This window comes from Coenobita brevimanus, chromosome 38 (genome assembly GCF_032717465.1).
Source record: "Coenobita brevimanus isolate Jiangsu-jjx chromosome 38, ASM3271746v2, whole genome shotgun sequence".
Lineage (NCBI taxonomy): Eukaryota > Metazoa > Arthropoda > Malacostraca > Decapoda > Coenobitidae > Coenobita > Coenobita brevimanus.
This window is the reverse complement of record NC_136991.1, coordinates 51,053,569-51,071,444: the sequence shown is the minus strand read 5'-3', so window position 1 is coordinate 51,071,444 and position 17,876 is coordinate 51,053,569. Positions and strand designations below refer to the sequence as shown.

The 17,876-nt window shown below is 42.4% G+C and overlaps 1 protein-coding gene across 1 annotated transcript in view; it reads right to left on the bottom strand.

The window, feature by feature from the left end:
* Positions 1-17,876, bottom strand: part of LOC145396599 (uncharacterized) — a 40,324-nt gene that overhangs the window by 8,245 nt on the left and 14,203 nt on the right. Inside the window, exon 4 of the mRNA XM_080269973.1 lies at positions 3,262-3,320. Coding sequence (XP_080126099.1) covers positions 3,262-3,320 — 59 coding nt within the window. The remainder of the gene's footprint in view (positions 1-3,261; positions 3,321-17,876) is intronic.

Here is a 17,876-nt window from a genome sequence, read left to right as displayed (position 1 = left end):
ATAATAATAATAATGATGATGATGATGATGATGAATAACAATAATAATAATAATAATAATAATAATAAAATAACAAAGCTCAACAGAAGGAAAAGATCGAGTACCAGAAGTTATTATTTGCAATCCCAAGCTACTCTCAACGTGAACCCTGTGGACTGCAGGCTGAAGTTACCCTACACATGCAGTCCCACCCTCCCCACGCCGTCCTTTCTTCGGGGGATAGGGAGGGGACTGAGGGACGTTTGTACAACCCGTCAATTCCACCGCCGGGTCATATCGGTGCCAGCACATGAAGGCGTCCCTCTCCCACACCAAATGTACAATATATCACCACAGGAACAACAACCCAATGAAGGAAAAGACAGAGAAGTGAATAAATTCGTTACCATCGGCACTTGAGCTTCCCCACGGCTCGGGAGTAACACGTTTGATGAGCCCCCCCCCCCCTCTCTCTCTCTCTCTCTCTCTCCCTACAATATTCGCGCTTAAACTCTGATATAATATTTACTGCCCCGTCTGATCATTTCAACATAATTATAATACTTGGAAACCGCGCAGCTTTATATAAATACCACACTCTTTACCTCTGGCCATGTGGGGGGGATGTGGAATGAAAGACTGACTAGGAGAGCGTAACTGATTGAGGTGGATGGGGGAAGGGGGAGAGAGAGATCGAGGATGAGGTGGAGAGGTATATTAAGAGAGGTGTGAGCTGGAGAGAAAGCAGCCTGATGGCAGAGGGCAGGGCGATATGGAGGCGATTTGTCTGTGGCCATCCCTTACATGATAGATAAACAGAAAGAGACAGACAGCCAGACAGACGCACAGACAGATAAATGTAGATGAGACAGCCAGCAAGACAACCGCACAGGCACACAGACAGACAGATAAATGTACGCGTATAGTCAGATAATTCTTTTGGATCCTAGAGTGACTCCTGTGAGATGAGGGTGATGACTGCTGGGGGCAAGGATGGGTTAGTGAGAGGACTGTGAGACCCGGTGGTGGTGATAATGAGCGGTGATGAAGGTAATGGGGCCAATGAAATGAGACACAGGATATCACCACGACTTAGTATATATTCAAGGGGAGTGGCCCAGTTCCCTCGGATGAAAACAAACCAAGTAGTGTGAATCCTGGTGATGATGAGGGTGTTGACTGCTGGAGATGACGATGGTCTGGTGAGGGGGGGGCTGTGAGTGGGATGCCGTGCGTGGTGATGAGTGGCAATGAGTGGTAATGACTGGAATGAGACACGAATCATTACCCCTTGACTCCGACGTCGTAACTATACACTGTCTTCACCTGACAGAACTGGGCAACCCTCACACCTTCAAAACTAAATCATGGTTACCTGAAATTCAATGAGCCTTGGTTATGCAGTATGAATGAGTCTCCTTGGTTACTATACTCTTAACATCTTAACTTGGCCCAACTTTCTGTCCTCTTGCAGCTTAATTCACGTAGCTCAGTGGCACGATAAGACAATACTACGGCTCAACATCCTTCCCACAACACTTCTTTGTGACTAGCGCCATATTCTACCAATTAATCTCTTGCTATAACTTAATATCCACGATGAAATGAAGGCAATTTTTCTGATAGTTAATATAAATAGGAAGAAGTCAGCCTCACCACTACATCATTGAATTCACCAACCTCTCTCACACACCTCATCATCCAATCCCTCCAATTCATTCTAGGTCTCCTTCTCCCCTCCCACCTCACTCACATACACTCTCAACCCCACCCCTCCATCACACCCTTAGTCTCCCCCTCCCCTCCCCCCCTCCATCTCATTCTCGGTCTCCCCCTCCCCTCCCCCTTCCATCTCATCCTTGGCCTCCCTCCCCCCTCCCCCCTCCACCTTACATTCACTCTCCTAGTCAGTCTCTTATTCTCTGCCAGCGAGAACTTAAAGCAATACCTGTCTAACACCCACCTAATGTTTATATATACCGTTTACGTTGTTATGGTGATAGTTTTCCATGCATATTGTTCAGGATAACTCTCTCTCTCTCTCTCTCTCTCTCTCTCTCTCTCTCTCTTACCTGGACATCCACGAACCATCACTGCTCCTGTTCCTACTCCATTTTAACCTGGATTCAGGATGGAGTCACTTGCTTACAATAACAGTGAGGTGTGAGTGATTATTCCTCCATTTCAACCGTATTCCTTCAACCAGTGGCCAGAGACAGTGTATGATTCTCTCTCAACTGGGGACGCAAGGAGAGTGAATCCCTTATACGAGTGTCAAGTGGGATTCTTAACCCATATGATCCGTGTGATAAAATGAACTTAGCCTTTATACACCGGCCAGAGAGGGATTATTACGGCATATTATCACCACCAGGACACATACTGGCATAAATCGCTACTAACACTAGGAAATTACGAGAAAAAAACACTCTATTTCAACTCGGAGGTAAGGAGAAATTAATCGCTTATAACAGAGGTAATTGAGACTGTTACTTCCCTTCAACTACGTGACGGAAATGGAAAGAATCGCTTGTGGTAACGGTGGGGAGTAAGAGGCTGTGACTTCACTCCATCTCAGAGGTAAACTAGAGTATCGCTTCACCCGTGGCATGAGAGAGACTGGCTTTTGCTGTGTGTGTGTGTGTGTGTGTGTGTGTGTGTGTGTGTGTGTGTGTGTGTGTGTGTGTGTGTGTGTGTGTGTGTTGATGCATTACACATGGGGAAGGTGTTCGGTTCGGTGATAATCGCTTCCTTGACTCCCCCCCCCGTCTCTCTCTCTCTCTCTCTCTCTCTCTCTCTCTCTCTCTCTCTCTCTCTCTCTCTCTCTCTCCCCTGAGTACATCTGTGTGTGCTCGATGTAGTGATAAGTTCCCAATCATTTCTTGTTTTTCTTTCTTCGTGTTACCTATCATTTATTTATTTTAGGTAGTTAGTGAGTTAGTTATCTATGTATTTTTCCATTCATTTTGGCTATAACAACTTCCTACACACGCGTCAGCATTTGTTAGATAATATCCTTTACAACTTGCATAATAATTAATAACAATAATAACAACGGCAATAACAATAATAATAATAATAATAATAATAATAATAATAATAATAACAACACCTACCTGGGAATCGTGTTAGTTTCCTCACACTACTAATGACCTACGTATACCTGTAATTACCTCTTGATTGGCGTTACCTGAGAAAATAAATCCAACCAACCCCCAGACTTCAACCCAATTATAAAAGTGCACGAGACACCTGTGGAGAATGTAATGACCTCCGCCTTACCTGGCAGCCGTTGGGGTCGGTGGGATCTGGACGCACATACATATCATCAACACACTCACCTGCAAAGAGAAGAAAGGTGAATATACGTAATGATTGCTTTTGTAACGTCGTCGTCATCATCATCATCATCATCATCATCATTATTTTTCGCAGTAGTAGTAGAAGCAGTAGTAGTAGTAGCAGTAGTAGTGGCAGCAGCAGCAGAAATTGTGATAGTAGTAGTAGTAGTGGCAGCAGTTGTTGTAGCAGCAGTAGTAATTGTGATAGTAGTAGTAGTAGTAGTAGCAACAGTAGTAACTGTGATAGTAGTAGTAGTAGTAGTAGCAGCAGTAGTAATTGTGATAGTAGTAGTAGTAGTAGTAATAATAAAAATAATAATAATAATAATAATAATAATAATAATAATGACAAGGTAACCAATAACTCAACAGGGCTAACCAAAACAGTAAATAAAGCCAAAGATAATAACCAAAACAAATTATTTTATCAGTAAAGCTAATTAAAAGATTAAATTAAAAGATAATCATTTCAGCCAAAAAGTGAAAGTTAATTTATGTGCAAAAAAATATTAATATGAATTTTTTAAATGCTGTCAACTGGGAAAGAAAATAGTGGAAGGTGAACATTCTCTCTCTCCATCTCTCTCTCTCTCTCTCTCTCTCTCTCTCTCTCTCTCTCTCTCTCTCTCTCTCTCTCTCTCTCTCAAACACACACACACACACACACACACACACACACACACACACACACACAGCAGTAACGCTTCCAAACACATCAGGCCAAGAACGCAAGCATCGGTAATCGAAGGCTACGTTATATAAACTGAAGGTAACGCTGGTGGGGTGGGGTGGGGTGCAGGGATGTGTTGTGGTGGTGTGGTGGGGTGGGGTGGGGTGGGGTGTAATGTTGTAGTGGTGGGGTGAAATGGGGTAGGGTGGGGTGAAGTTTTGTGTTATGGTGGTGTTGTGATAATGGTGGTGTTATAGAAGGGGGTAGGGTGCTATGGTGTTGGTGTGGTAATGGTACTGGGTGTTTTGAAGAGTTATTAGTGTGGTGGGGTGGTGGTGGAGGTGTGTGGGGTGTGGCTGGGTGATGGTGGGTGTGTGTGGGATGTGGTGGGGGGGTGTGGGGTGTGGGGGGTGGTGGTGGGGGGTGTGGGGTGTGGTGGGGTGGTGGTGGTGGTTGTGTTGTTATGCACTTGGATCCAGGTCAACAACAGCATACATCACCCCAATCACAGTGGACTTGCAAAGCACTTATCACCATGGACGATACCTGCACCGATTGGGAAGCGGCATAACATCCATTCACCACACGACCATCACACCACTCAATACACTGACATCACCACAATAAACCACAGTCACGCACCACATACCACACCACACTCACCCACAATACTAACATCACACCACTTATTACACATACACACACAAATACTACCACATAACAAACGCAACACTATCATGACCACACAGCACACAGAGGCCAATGATCATCAGCATAAAATAAGCTACTGTACACATTAGCAACACCACACGTATTATCAAGACTTAGCAAATTGCGTGAGGGGGCCATTCATTTTCAACAATCGCTTATGGAACACCTGTAACCAATTGTCAGACGCATCAACCAGCATCCCACATTGCTGCATGTAGTCAGTAACGATACAAAAAAAAAGCCGGCCATGTTCTCTCGTTACATGCACAGTCCATCACGAAAGTACTGCACCCCTGAGGCCGATGGATGTGGAAATGACCGAATTCTGCAGACACATAAGAATCTTTTAACCCGATGCCACAGAAAATACAGCATCCAATATATGAAGTTTTATGCAATTTAGAGTCCTAATAATTACCAAGGACACTATCAGCATGTACAATCACAAGGTGTCCCATTTACCACAATACTTCCTCTATGTTTCAGAAAGATACGTGCAGTAAGGATGCCAATGCTTATTTGATTCACTGTCCATAGCCTGCATCCCACATTACAAACTGTAGTCAGCATCGATACATAAAATTCAAACACGTTCTATGTCATCACACGCTTCGAAAATTACCGTTGCATGTATTTAACTTTCATCCCACATAATAGTGTGCACTCATACTCAGAGGGATAGAAATAATGATTACTTCTTTCTTTATATTTCACTTCTTTCTTGTCTTCTGTGATTTGACGGCGTTTCGATCAGACTGGGTTATAAGAAATACGAAACTGGGGTGAAGTCTATGCTAATGTACCACCGGATATCTTGAAGGAAAGTCGCAACTATTGCTTCTACAGTTTATATTTCAGTTTCAACAAGAAATGTCTTTGTACTTGGGCTATAAGGCACATTAATCAGATACAATTAAAACACACATGGATTTGGAGTTAATTTCCTGCTAATGTATCACCGAATATCTTGAAAATTAAGGAAAGACGGCATAATTATGATTTCCTTCTTCATTTGCAGTACCTATATATACAAAATTTCTTCCGAGCTTATCACCTGGACCATACGCGATTAAAACACATTCGGAGCTGAAGTGAATTATCTACTAATGCATCTTCGAATAGCTTGGAAACGAAGGAAATAGGGTGTAGTTATGATCTGTTTCATCTCTCTCTCTCTCTCTCTCTCTTTCTCTCTCGTCATATGGTACTTGGATCCGATGCAATAATTCGACACAGGGAATTGTTGCGCACTCCCCTAACCGGAGACGTGGGTAATTTTCTGCTCGACTGTGTGACGAGAGGGGAGCAGCCAGTGCGTTGACAGCGGGTGACATTCTCCTATAGATCATTCACCTTGACTTGGCGGAAAATTTCGTCTTTTTGCAGAATGTTTCTCGTACATCAATGGCAGAATCATACGATGCTTCGACCCCACATCCTTTCTAATGCACTTCTTCGTGACTAGCATCATATTTTTTCTGTTAATTTCTTCTAACAGCTACGCATTAAAGACGAGATGACAAAATTTCGTCTTTTTGCAGCACGTTCCTCGTAGTTCAGTGGCAGAATCAGACAATATTTTAACCTTACATCCTTTCTATAGCACTTTTTCGTGACTAGCACCATATTCTTGTGTTAATCTCTTATACCTATGCATTCAAGATAAAGTTTTCGCTTTTTTTTTTATAGCATGTTTCTCCCACCTCAATGGCAGAATCAGACAATACTTGGACCCGACACTCTTTCTGTAGCACTTCTTCGTGACTAGTACCATATTCCTGTGTTAACCGCTCAACTAAGCATTCAAGAAGGAGACGGCTAATTTACGCCAAGTTAAAGTGAAAAGAGTATAGGCTTCAGAACTTTCCAAACACTATTTTTTCTGTGACTGATATTGCCTAACATATCTTAATATCCCTTCATGTGTTACTAAAGCAAACTATGCCAAATTTACAAAGGTATACAGGAAGCGTTCGCAACACTAATTCTTAAGCGATTTATTTTACCTTCACATCATGTATGTTACTGACAAAAATTATGTCAAATTTGGAAAAGCATAAACATTACAAAATTATCAAGTTGTACTATGCAAAATAAATCGCTTCGGAAAAAGTGCTAGGAGGCCTTCTGATGCCAACGTGAATACGGCAATATGAAGGAATACAACGCAAACTAAATCGCTTATTAAAAAGTTCTACGAAGTCAGAATTCAGGGGGTTGAGCAGCACGGCAGGAAGGAAAGTGAGGAGGCTTGTTCAAAACATTACACGGCTTCACACTTCACTGCGGTATGTGGACACTGTTACGCCCTGTTATGCCTACGTATTCGGGTTTATTTACACTAAGATCGGTGCTAGAGAGGGGGGAGCCTTCATGTGGTGGCACTGGTATAAACTGGGCGGCGGAGCTACCACACACACACACACACACACACACACACACACACACACACACACACACACACACACACACACAGAAATATTCATCCTCCCACCTCCCCCCACCGCACTCAATCACACCTCTCCACAGGGACATAATCATAGTTCTTTCACCTTAACCTGACCCAGATTTTCGTCCCTCTGCACCTTATTTCACGTCGCCCAGTGACAGACAAAGACCACACTACACCCCTCCATCCTTTCCATAGCACTTCTTCGTGACTAGCACCGTATTATATTGACACTATACTGTTACAACTCATGAAAGATCATACTACGGCCCTGTATCCTTTCCACAGCACTTCTTCGTGACTAGTACCATATTCATATACCTCTCCACCCCATCCCACCATCTCATCTTCGGCCTTCCCTTCCCACCCCCCTCCTCCACCTCACTCACATACTCTCTCCTCGTTAGTCTCTCGCCCTCCATCCTCTCCACATGGCCAAACCACCACAGTGTACTTTTCCTAACGCCTTCTACCACAGGTGCGGTTCATAAGAGATAATTGGAGGTTTTTAGATGACGTAACGCCATTCATGAGGGTACACAAACGTAAATATTAAAGACGGTATTTATTATCACGTACATCTTTTTGTCGCTCTTCATCTTTGTTATTATTTTCACGTAGCTATCAGTTTTTTTTCATTGTCTTTAATTAATACTGTAATCCTTATACTAAATGTTTTTTTTTTTTTTCGTTTTCCGCCATCGCACTATTCTTATTTTCACGCATATATCGGTTATTTTTAATGTCGCCCACGGTCTTATTGCTTTCATTATTACCTGTTTATTACTACAAATACATCCGGTCAGAAGATTTTTTCCCCCCCCAGAATATTGCCATTACCTTATCGATTAACAGATATACTTGTACATTATTATTATTATTATTGTTATTATTATTATTATTATTATTGTTGTTATTATTATTATTATTATTACCACTACCACCATCATCGTCATCATTACCACCACCACCATCATCGTCATCATCACCACCATCACCATCGTCATCACCACCACCATCATCATCATCACCACCACCACCATCGTCATCACCACCACCACCACCACCATCATCATCGTCATCACCACCACCATCATCATCGTCATCACCATCACCATCGTCACTACCACCACCATCATCACCTCTCAATGGATGTGCTGTTTAATGTTCACGCGCACGCTGTCATCACTATTCCATAACATACGTAACCCACATTCCTTCCTGCACTCCATGCTTCAACAACAACGTTTTCTTTGATATATTTCCTTATTGCGGAGGTTTTATAACACTTTACGAACTGGAAGGGTTACTGTTTTATTAGCACCTTCACTACTAGAGGGCTCCGTTTAGTAAATAAATAAATCATCAGATAAATTAAATGTTACCTGCAAAAATTGGCGGTTGTAGTAGTAGTAGTAGTAGTAGTAGTAGTAGTAGTAGTAGTAGTAGTAGTAGTAGTAGTAGTTGTTGTTGTTGTTGTTGTTGTTGTTGTTGTTGTAATAATAATAATAATAATAATAATAATAATAATAATGGGCCGTCGTCTGTCTCAGGGAGTTAAACACGGAGTAATTTAGTTCCACGTGAATCTGCACTGCACGTAGGAAAAGCTGCACGTGGCTGTATCGGTTCCTGAGCATGCACGTCCGTAAATTCTTCTAGGTGAAAATTTGCACGTGAATTTACTGTGAAACACGCACATGATTTTACAGCAGAATACGCACGTGAATTTTGTGACTATCCACGTGAAGTTACAGTAAATAATACGTGAATTCAACTATCATATACGCACGTGAATCATGAGAAGTACAGACACACATAATCTTATACAATGAAATACGTGAACTTACAGAAGTACGTGACTTTTGGCTGTATGCATGTGGTGTAGTAAGCAACCTGGCTAGGTGATTAGTGTGTGGCGTGTAACTTTTCGCGGTATGTGGTGTAAGTGTGGCGTGGTGTGATGCACTGTAACTTACTGCATTGTATTATGTTGTATTGTAGTGTGGTGTGGTGTGGCGTGGTATTCTGTACTGCGCTGTGCTGTGCTATGCTATGCTATACTGTGCTGTAAAATGATGTGCTGTGCTGTGTTGTGGCGTGATATACTCCCTTACAAGCCTCCCTCTCCCCAACACCACATCCCTGGTACGCAACTCAATCACTATACCTGGTGACAGCAGGACAAGGGGCACTGCCTGGTACTTGCATGTGGCCATCCTCCCTACAAGTCTCGGCATCACCATCACCACCACCACCACCTTCACCACAATCACCACACGCCAGTCACCATGCAACCTCCCTTTCACTTCCTCTCATTATCTGGGGGGGGCGAGCGGGAGGTGAGTGGGGGTGGAGGGGTGTGGAGTGGGATGCAGGCTAGGTGGAAGGATGTGGAGGTGGACGTGGGATGTGAGTGGCTGAAGAGAAATGTAGGTAGGTGGAAGTGGGGGTGCGATGCAGGTGGAAGGAAGTGTGATGCAGGTGGATGATGGAAGTGGAAGTGGGACGCAGGTGAAGGGCGGAAAGAAGTGGAACGCAGGCTTGGTGGATGGAGGTGGGTAGGTGAGTGGGTGGAAGTGGGAAGTAGGTGAAGGGTGGAGAGAAGTGGAACGCAGGCTAGGTGGATGGAAGTGGGTAGCCTGTGTGGGTGGGGGAATGGTGTGTGTGTGTGTGTGTGTGTGTGTGTGTGTGTGTGTGTGTGTGTGTGTGTGTGTGTGTGTGTGTGTGTGTGTGTGTGTGTGTGTGTGTGTGTGTGTGTGTGTGTGTGTGTGTGTGTGTGTGTGTGTGTGTGTGTGTGTGTGTGTGTGTGTGTGTGTGTGTGTGTGTGTGTGTGTGTGTGTGTGTGTGTGTGTGTGAGAGAGAGAGAGAGAGAGAGAGAGAGAGAGAGAGAGAGAGAGAAACGGGAGGCGAGTGGATGAGTGAGTGGGAGTCGGGGGAGGAAGAGGGAGTGAGTGTGGGAAAGGATAGTGAGAGGGGGAAAACACTGGTGAGGAATGGGGGTGAGGGAGGGCCAGAAGTGGATGAGGGAGGGGCAGGAGGTAGGTAGAGGGTGAGGAATGATGGTATGAATGAGGAACAGAAATGAGGAACAGGGTGAGAACTGAAAGTGAGGGAGGCACAGGAGTGAGACGGAGGGTGAAAAATGAGGGACAGGAGTGAGATACAGGGTGAGGATGAGGAACAGGAATGAGGCAGGAGTGAGGAATGGGCGTGAGTGTGGGATGGTATGGTAGGGTGAGTGTGGATAATTAAGGTGGGCATTAGGTAGACGTCAGACAAGGGGGTGTTAGTGTGTGGGTTAGGTGGGGTGAGATCACTTCAAAACAAAGTTGGCAGACTGTGAACACAACATTATAAATAAAGCAGCAAAAGAAAATATAAGACTCAACTTAAATAAACAAGAGCTGATGTTAATTATAGCAAAAGCACTCAGCCTTCTAGTGACACCAGAATCTTAAGCCAAATTAAGTGAACTAAATAAGGTATGAGTGCAAGTGACAAGGAGCAAAAGAAAATATAAAAAATAATACACACAGGCTACAGTACTCTAGAATATGACACAGCTACAAAGAACTACAAGTAAACTATAAGAAAATAGTTGCTAAATAATGAGACAACCATTTTAACAGCAAAAGAAAAAATACAAAACAGGCCATAGTACTGTAACTTAAAACAGCTACACAAGACTACAAAATTAGTAATAAAATGGCAACCAAATACTGAGGAAAAAATAACTTCAGCCCGAGGACTTATCTGATTTTATTCCTGCAACAATACGGCTATTTAACTGTACTTGAGAATTTTCCATCTGGTTAAATATTTTGTATCTGAAGTTAAATATTTTCTATCTGCAGTTAAAACAGATCCTTCATTCACCCCTTAACTACTGGGGTCCTCCTTTAAATAACTTCGGTACTTGCAAGAATAAAAGGAAGATATTACCCTCGAGCTGAATGGATTAATCTAACGTAATAAAAATAAACACAGAGATGTAATAACACTAAACACAGGGAAAATAAATTGTAATAAAACTAAAACACAAGGATAGTATAATGTAATGCAACTAAACACAAAGATAATCTATTTTAATGAAGCCAAACACAAAGATAATCTACTGACACAAACTAAGGATTATCTACATTAACTATAACAAAACTACACCCAAGAAAACAGACTAAGGTAAATTCCGGATGCCCCCCAAATAAGATGTGTGGGTTAATAGTGTGCCTTTATCCTGAAAAAGATCTGTACCGGTAACGCCTCTGTGCTCAGTTAATGGCCAGGTGTAGTCAGACTGGAGGGCTGATCTGACTAGTAACCAAGGAGACTCATTCCGACCGCGTAACCTCAGTGATTTCCACGCAGCCATAGTATAGTATTCAAGTTCTCAGAGCGGCCCAGTTTTATTACACGGAGAACAAACCATCTACAGTGCGAGGGAAGGCGACGCACCACACCTAAAACACCTTGATAAGATGTAAGGGATAATCTCCAGTGCTTACGGGTATCTCGCCACAGACACGCACTCATCCACATTTCCCCTGGTCATAAACATTACTAAATTCCCGAACCGCAGTCGTATTTGCCACCATTTCTTTCCCAGGAGAGTGTAGGTTAGGCTTGGTTAGACTGTTATGGCTGGGTTAGAATTATATATTACTGTAAAAGCTACACCCAAGCTGAAGCGGAGTTTGTCACTTTTTCTTTTCAAGGAGGGTCTAAGTTACTGTAGGTTTTGTTGGACTGTTGGGGCAGGGTTAGACATGGGTACAGAACAAACATCCTACCTCTGCAAAAATGGCCTATATTTTAGATGTAAAGTACCCATCACCGCTGTCAGCACATTATTACCGAACTTAAATAATGCTGTTAATCTAGCTTACTATCGTTACAAATGGAAACCACTATTACTTACCGGTAGCTAGTAAATACGGCAAAGCTGTAGTAGGCACAATAACTTCACGGTGATGCGGCATCTTTCATTAATATTTTATCACAAATTTTCATCACAGAAAATAAAAATGTTCTACCTTTAAATGTTTCAGACACATGTATCCCATCACCACACCCACGCTACGGTGCTTTCACCTTGACTTGGCCCAGATTTTCGTCAATAACTCTGGTATTATGACTCTTCCATCACCATTCTTATCACAGGTTTTCATCACAAAATAATATGTTTTACCTGTAAACGTTTCAGTCCATTCCTCACCACACCCACGCCATGATGCTTTCACCTTAGCCTGACCTTGATTTCCGTCCTTTTACAACTTATTTCACGTAGCTCAGTGGCAGAAAAAGACAATGCTATGGCTCTATTTCCTCTCCACGACACTTCTTCGTGACTAGGGTCATATTCATGTCAATCTATAGATACAGGTCTGCATTCAAAATGGCGATGGCAATTTTAGGTCACGTTAGAGTACAGTATACCGTTACCAACTTACCGTTACTGTCACCTGAAGTAACCTAATACATCCCACCACAGCAATACCTGCCACGTCACTACCCCAGGCCCCTCTGCCTGAACATCATGACAACTTGCGTTTCCACCACACCACCATAATTGCCGCACTGTCACCAGTAAAGAAAAAAAAAATCATTATCAGGAAGTATTTTACGTGTTATTTTTGTTACCTCAGGACGATTTTACTCAGCCTGGGGAAGACTTTTCATGCAGGAGGGGTCGGGAATAATTTCATTAACCCCTTCACTACAATAAATTTCCCAAATTAAAGAAACTCGTCAGTAGGACGCAAGAATACAATATAAATAAACGATATTCTATACTTGTTTCACCTTAATCTGGGCAAGATTTTCGTCCTCTTGCAGCTATTTCACACACCTCAGTGGTAGAAAAAGACAATGCTACACTTCTACATCTCTCCATTACACCACTTCATAACTAACATCATAATCGGTGGCGTGGCTACGAGGAGACCTTGAAGGGAGAGGTCCCGGCCCCCTCAATCAGATCTCTCCCCCCCCCCTTCCCATTTGAAATTTAGGGCTAGTTAATATATATATGTAGCAGCGAGCCCCTCCAGAACAGGACTTGGCCTCACCTTGGTTCTCTAATCTGACGAGACCTGGCTACGCAACTGACCATATTCTAGTGTTAATCATCTGTTACATCCCATAGACAGATGACAATGTCAGGCCAAGATAGATTAAAAAGGGTGCAGTTAAAGTAGTTAATCCCTTCCACCAAATTACTTTTTTGTGGCTCATATCTTATTACAGTACATACATTTTTATTCTAACTTGACAAATCCAAAACTCGCTTCAGCTCTGCTAATGGCCACGTGTAGTCAGACTGGTGGGTTCGTTCACACAGTAATGAAGCAGTAATTCCTGATTCATAATTAAGCTTCAATGAATTTCATGAAACCACGACTCTGTATTGAAGTTATGAGTGGCCCATTTCCGTCAGACGAAATAAACGGAATCTGCAAAAACAAACGGAATACAGCCTACCTTCACCTCCGTCTCACCACCACCACCATCACTTCTCCGAACAATGAAACGATGAAAAAACTCGTTTCACAGTAGCCAGAATCTATTTATCTATAAGCGGTGACCACAAACGAATCGCCTCTATGTCCGTCTCTCCCTTGTTATTAGGTGGCCCTTTCTCCAACTCACACCCTTCATATACACCTTCCTCTCATATCCCTCCATCTAATCCTCAGCCTTCCCTTCCTCTCCCCCCCTCCCCCCAAAATAGGTCATCGTTCCCTACCCAATCCCTGGTCATTAACAACCCTACCCATCAGATCACTTAAGATACATATTCCAGGTATTCCAGGCGTCGCAGCTCCTGTTTCTTGGCGATTTATTATACGTATTTCACCCTGGTACTCCCTCTATGTCTTTTTCATATATATCCCGAAATACCGGCCAGAGCGCCTCAGATAACTAAGTACATTTAAAAAGAAAAAAGCTTATTCGGAAAAATAAATTGCTGAGAACAATGGCTTCTGAGACCAAAAATTTCCACATGCATACCATACCATCTCACTGGAGTACCGGTACTGATCTATCGATAAATAGTGCAACAGATTATAAACATCAAGCTGACATCCACCGGTGTGTGTGTGTGTGTGTGTGTGTGTGTGTGTGTGTGGTGATACACACACACAACAAACACAGAGACAGGTAGATAAAGTGTGCGTGGGGTGAATGTTCATATATAAGCTTGCTTCCGTGAATGCATGTGCGTGACTAGTTTCAACCAACACGGATAATCTGTTATCAGAATTCTGTAATACGGTGAGTTTGCCGCTAAAACATGTAAAAACCGATATTTACGAATATGTACACCTATTTCGTCCTGTCATTATATCCAAACGAAATAAACCACAAAATTACTACCACAAACAGTCTATTGAATTATTCCTAGTGGTTTGACTTAATATCATAGTTGGCGATCTCTTTACAATTTCCCGTTTTCTCTGGTGCAATGAAAGCGTCCGAAACTCGCGATTTTCAATTATTATTCACCTACTACATTATCACAGCTGCAATTATGCTAAAAAATAAAACTGCAGAAACACCACTGCCTGAATACTCCTACGACCTTGGGGTGTAACTACGCTCACATGCTACTTTCATCCCTAATTACGCACCTTTATTTGACGTCTGACGGCATCCATGACGTCACCAGTTTCAATTTATTTTTTTTTCCATCTTCGGTAGGCACGTGAGGTGTGACGCATCTTTCGGCATGTCCTTCCTGCTCTCAATGACCATCCGAGTTTGTAACAGGGATATGAATGAAATTTCCCCATGCATTGCATCATGAAATGCAGCAAGATGACCAGATATTCTACATTAATTCAGTATTATTCACGAAACACACTGAACAAATATAGCAAAGCAGAATAAGGGCATCACCAAACCGTCATATACAAGTGTTCTTTCTTTTCTTTTTTTTTTTTTCGGGACAATACATAACGTCAATCTTTAACCCCTTCGGCATAATAACATCTTTCTACAGTATATTCCTGTTACCCCCATGCGATTTTACTCAGCTTGGGAATGATCTCTCGTACTAAACGGATGAAATAAAAGATGTATTTAATCCCTCCAGTCCCGCAAATACCTATTCTGAAGAAAATCGCCTTTATGAAGCACGAAATGTCATCGGAGTGAAGGAGTAAAACATCACAGCTAAACGGAATATACATAAGGATGAATTTTAAACCCCTCTGGTTCCGAAAGCGTTATCTCACGCTGAAAGCAATCGTCTGTTATCAGAGTGAAGGAGTTAATTTGACCTATAAACATTTCCGCCACACTGACTTGTACTTCTCAATTCCCCATTTATGCTATGGCGTCAGGGTAGGTATAAATACACTAGCTTGCAGCCCATACACTGCCAACCCAACTACCTTTGCCAACTTGTCTATCATGTGGAAACCATGTTCTCTAAACATACAAACAATGGAGGGAAAAAAAAAAAAAATCATTCACTTTAAAGTAGATTTTCCCCCTTCTGCATCCTATTGCCCGTGGTTTAATGACAATATGGCAATACTTGTCATGCATCCACAGCACTTCGTGACTGGTACCATATTCTACTGATCTCTCGTTATCGCTCAGCAGTTAAGATACAGCAACTGTAAGGCTTGCTGAAGTGAAATTTATGATACAGCTAGTATGCCAATTCCATGTACGGCAAAATGTTCTCCGCTGTGAACATTTAAACGATGAAAAACCTAACGTGTAATCAAATAAGCCAATCCTAAACAGTAATAGTCATAGAACATTATCAGTGTACAGTTAATAAGCGCCAAACCAAAAAATTACGATGAAGGCAAATACAGAGCCTTACCTGTGTACCGATAAAAGCATTATTACAGCCTCGTACAACCTGATCACTGTAATAAGTTCTCCATCAACATATTACCATAAATACATTACAGCTGAAGGGCAGACCTCTGACTTGCATACAACAGCCTACACAATGCAACAGGGTTCCCACACCTAATCAATATACAAAATTATTTATCACGACTCGCCCGATCCCAAAACCAACACTGCCAGACTTACGAGCGCCCTGACACTCAAGAAATGATAAAAACAACCCCATCAATCCAGTGATGCAATTTTGAGGTATAATCTTACTACCTCAACACGATTTCGTTAAATGTACGGGTGATTTCTTGTGAATGGGTTAGCGAATGCCATTAACATCTTAATTTGTGTTGGCCTCTCCTGACCTGAAAAGAATTGTGTGGGAGCCACATGAATAAGATTAAGTCATTGTACTAAAGAAGATGAAGTAAAAGATCTGAGTGTGCTTGAACTCCGTCATACTCATCGTTGTGAAATTTAATTATGCATGCAATTTCAACTAGCAATTTAATCATTGTGGTCACTTAAAATATTTCATTCGGTAATTGGGAAACCAACAATCAAATGGTTACATCCAGTGTAGAGACTCAAGCAGGGCTTATACCTGGACCAAAACAAGGCAGGTTTTGCGTTGGTCATCTATGGCTGATCACCTTGGCCCGTGACATCACCAGGGCATTCACCTGGCTGGGTCCCAGAGCCAGGACATCAGTGAGTTTTGAGCAGCCAGTGTGTCCCATTGTCCGTTTTAATTTACACATTTCATGAGGTTTAGTGCTTTTCATTATATGCCATGTGTAAGGGTGTTTTGCGAAGACATCCCACCGTCATTATCTGAGACTTGTTCACAAGGCAAATGTTAAAAATCACCAGACTAAAGTGGCTACATTTGTGTGGACGGAGGGACAAGGTTTCTTCCCACACCCGTGTCTGTAAAGGCATTTCAGCTCGAAACAATATGCAAGCGATCTGCTATTTAAAAAAAAAAAAAAAAAAAGCTAAAACCTGGAGCAGTCCTTATGTCTCTACACTGTGGTTACATCTAATACAGCACCTATCTATCTATCTACCACCAGATGCCCTAATCCCAGAAGGGGCAGACACAAACAGTCTATCACCTGTCCTCTCCCATCAGGCTGACATCTCTCCAACTTACAGTCTGCCCCATTCCTCTATCAGCAAACAGCAATAGCCAACCTTCCATCAACCCCTTCAATATGTGGCCTTTCTTAAGCTAACTGTAACAGAATTAAAACAGGTTGATGGTGGCTGGGGTGGGAGGATGAAATGTAAGGCATAAGAATATTTACTTCAATCTGCTCTCCTAAGCTGAATATAATCATCTAGTCGTGGTTCAGAGGAAATTATGGATTGGTCGCTGCATTAAATGGGTTGATGAGCTGGCCATGTGGAAAGGATGGAGAAGGACAGACTAGAAGAATGTATGTGAGTGAGGTGGAGACAGAGAGAGTGGGAGACCATGGATGAGATGGAGGGATACAGTGGAGAGATATGGTATATGACAAAAAGGGGTGTGAACTGAGGGTGGGCAGCCAAATGGCAGAGGACAGGACAACATGGAGGTAATTTGTTTGTGACCACCCCTTATAGGATTAAGGCATCAAGCAACTGACAGACAGATGAGTGGACTTGGCTAGGATGAAGGAGCAACAGAATATGGTTTCAGGGATGCCCTATTACTGTGACTGTACAGTTGGTCCGAATTCATCTAACGAGACTCGGCCACTCCCTAAAAGATAAGTGTGTACAATATGTATGCATACTGTATACATGTCACAGGTATTTTTTCAACAATATTTATTTTCTATGGCTGATCCATTTTCTTCTGAAGGAACTTAGCCAC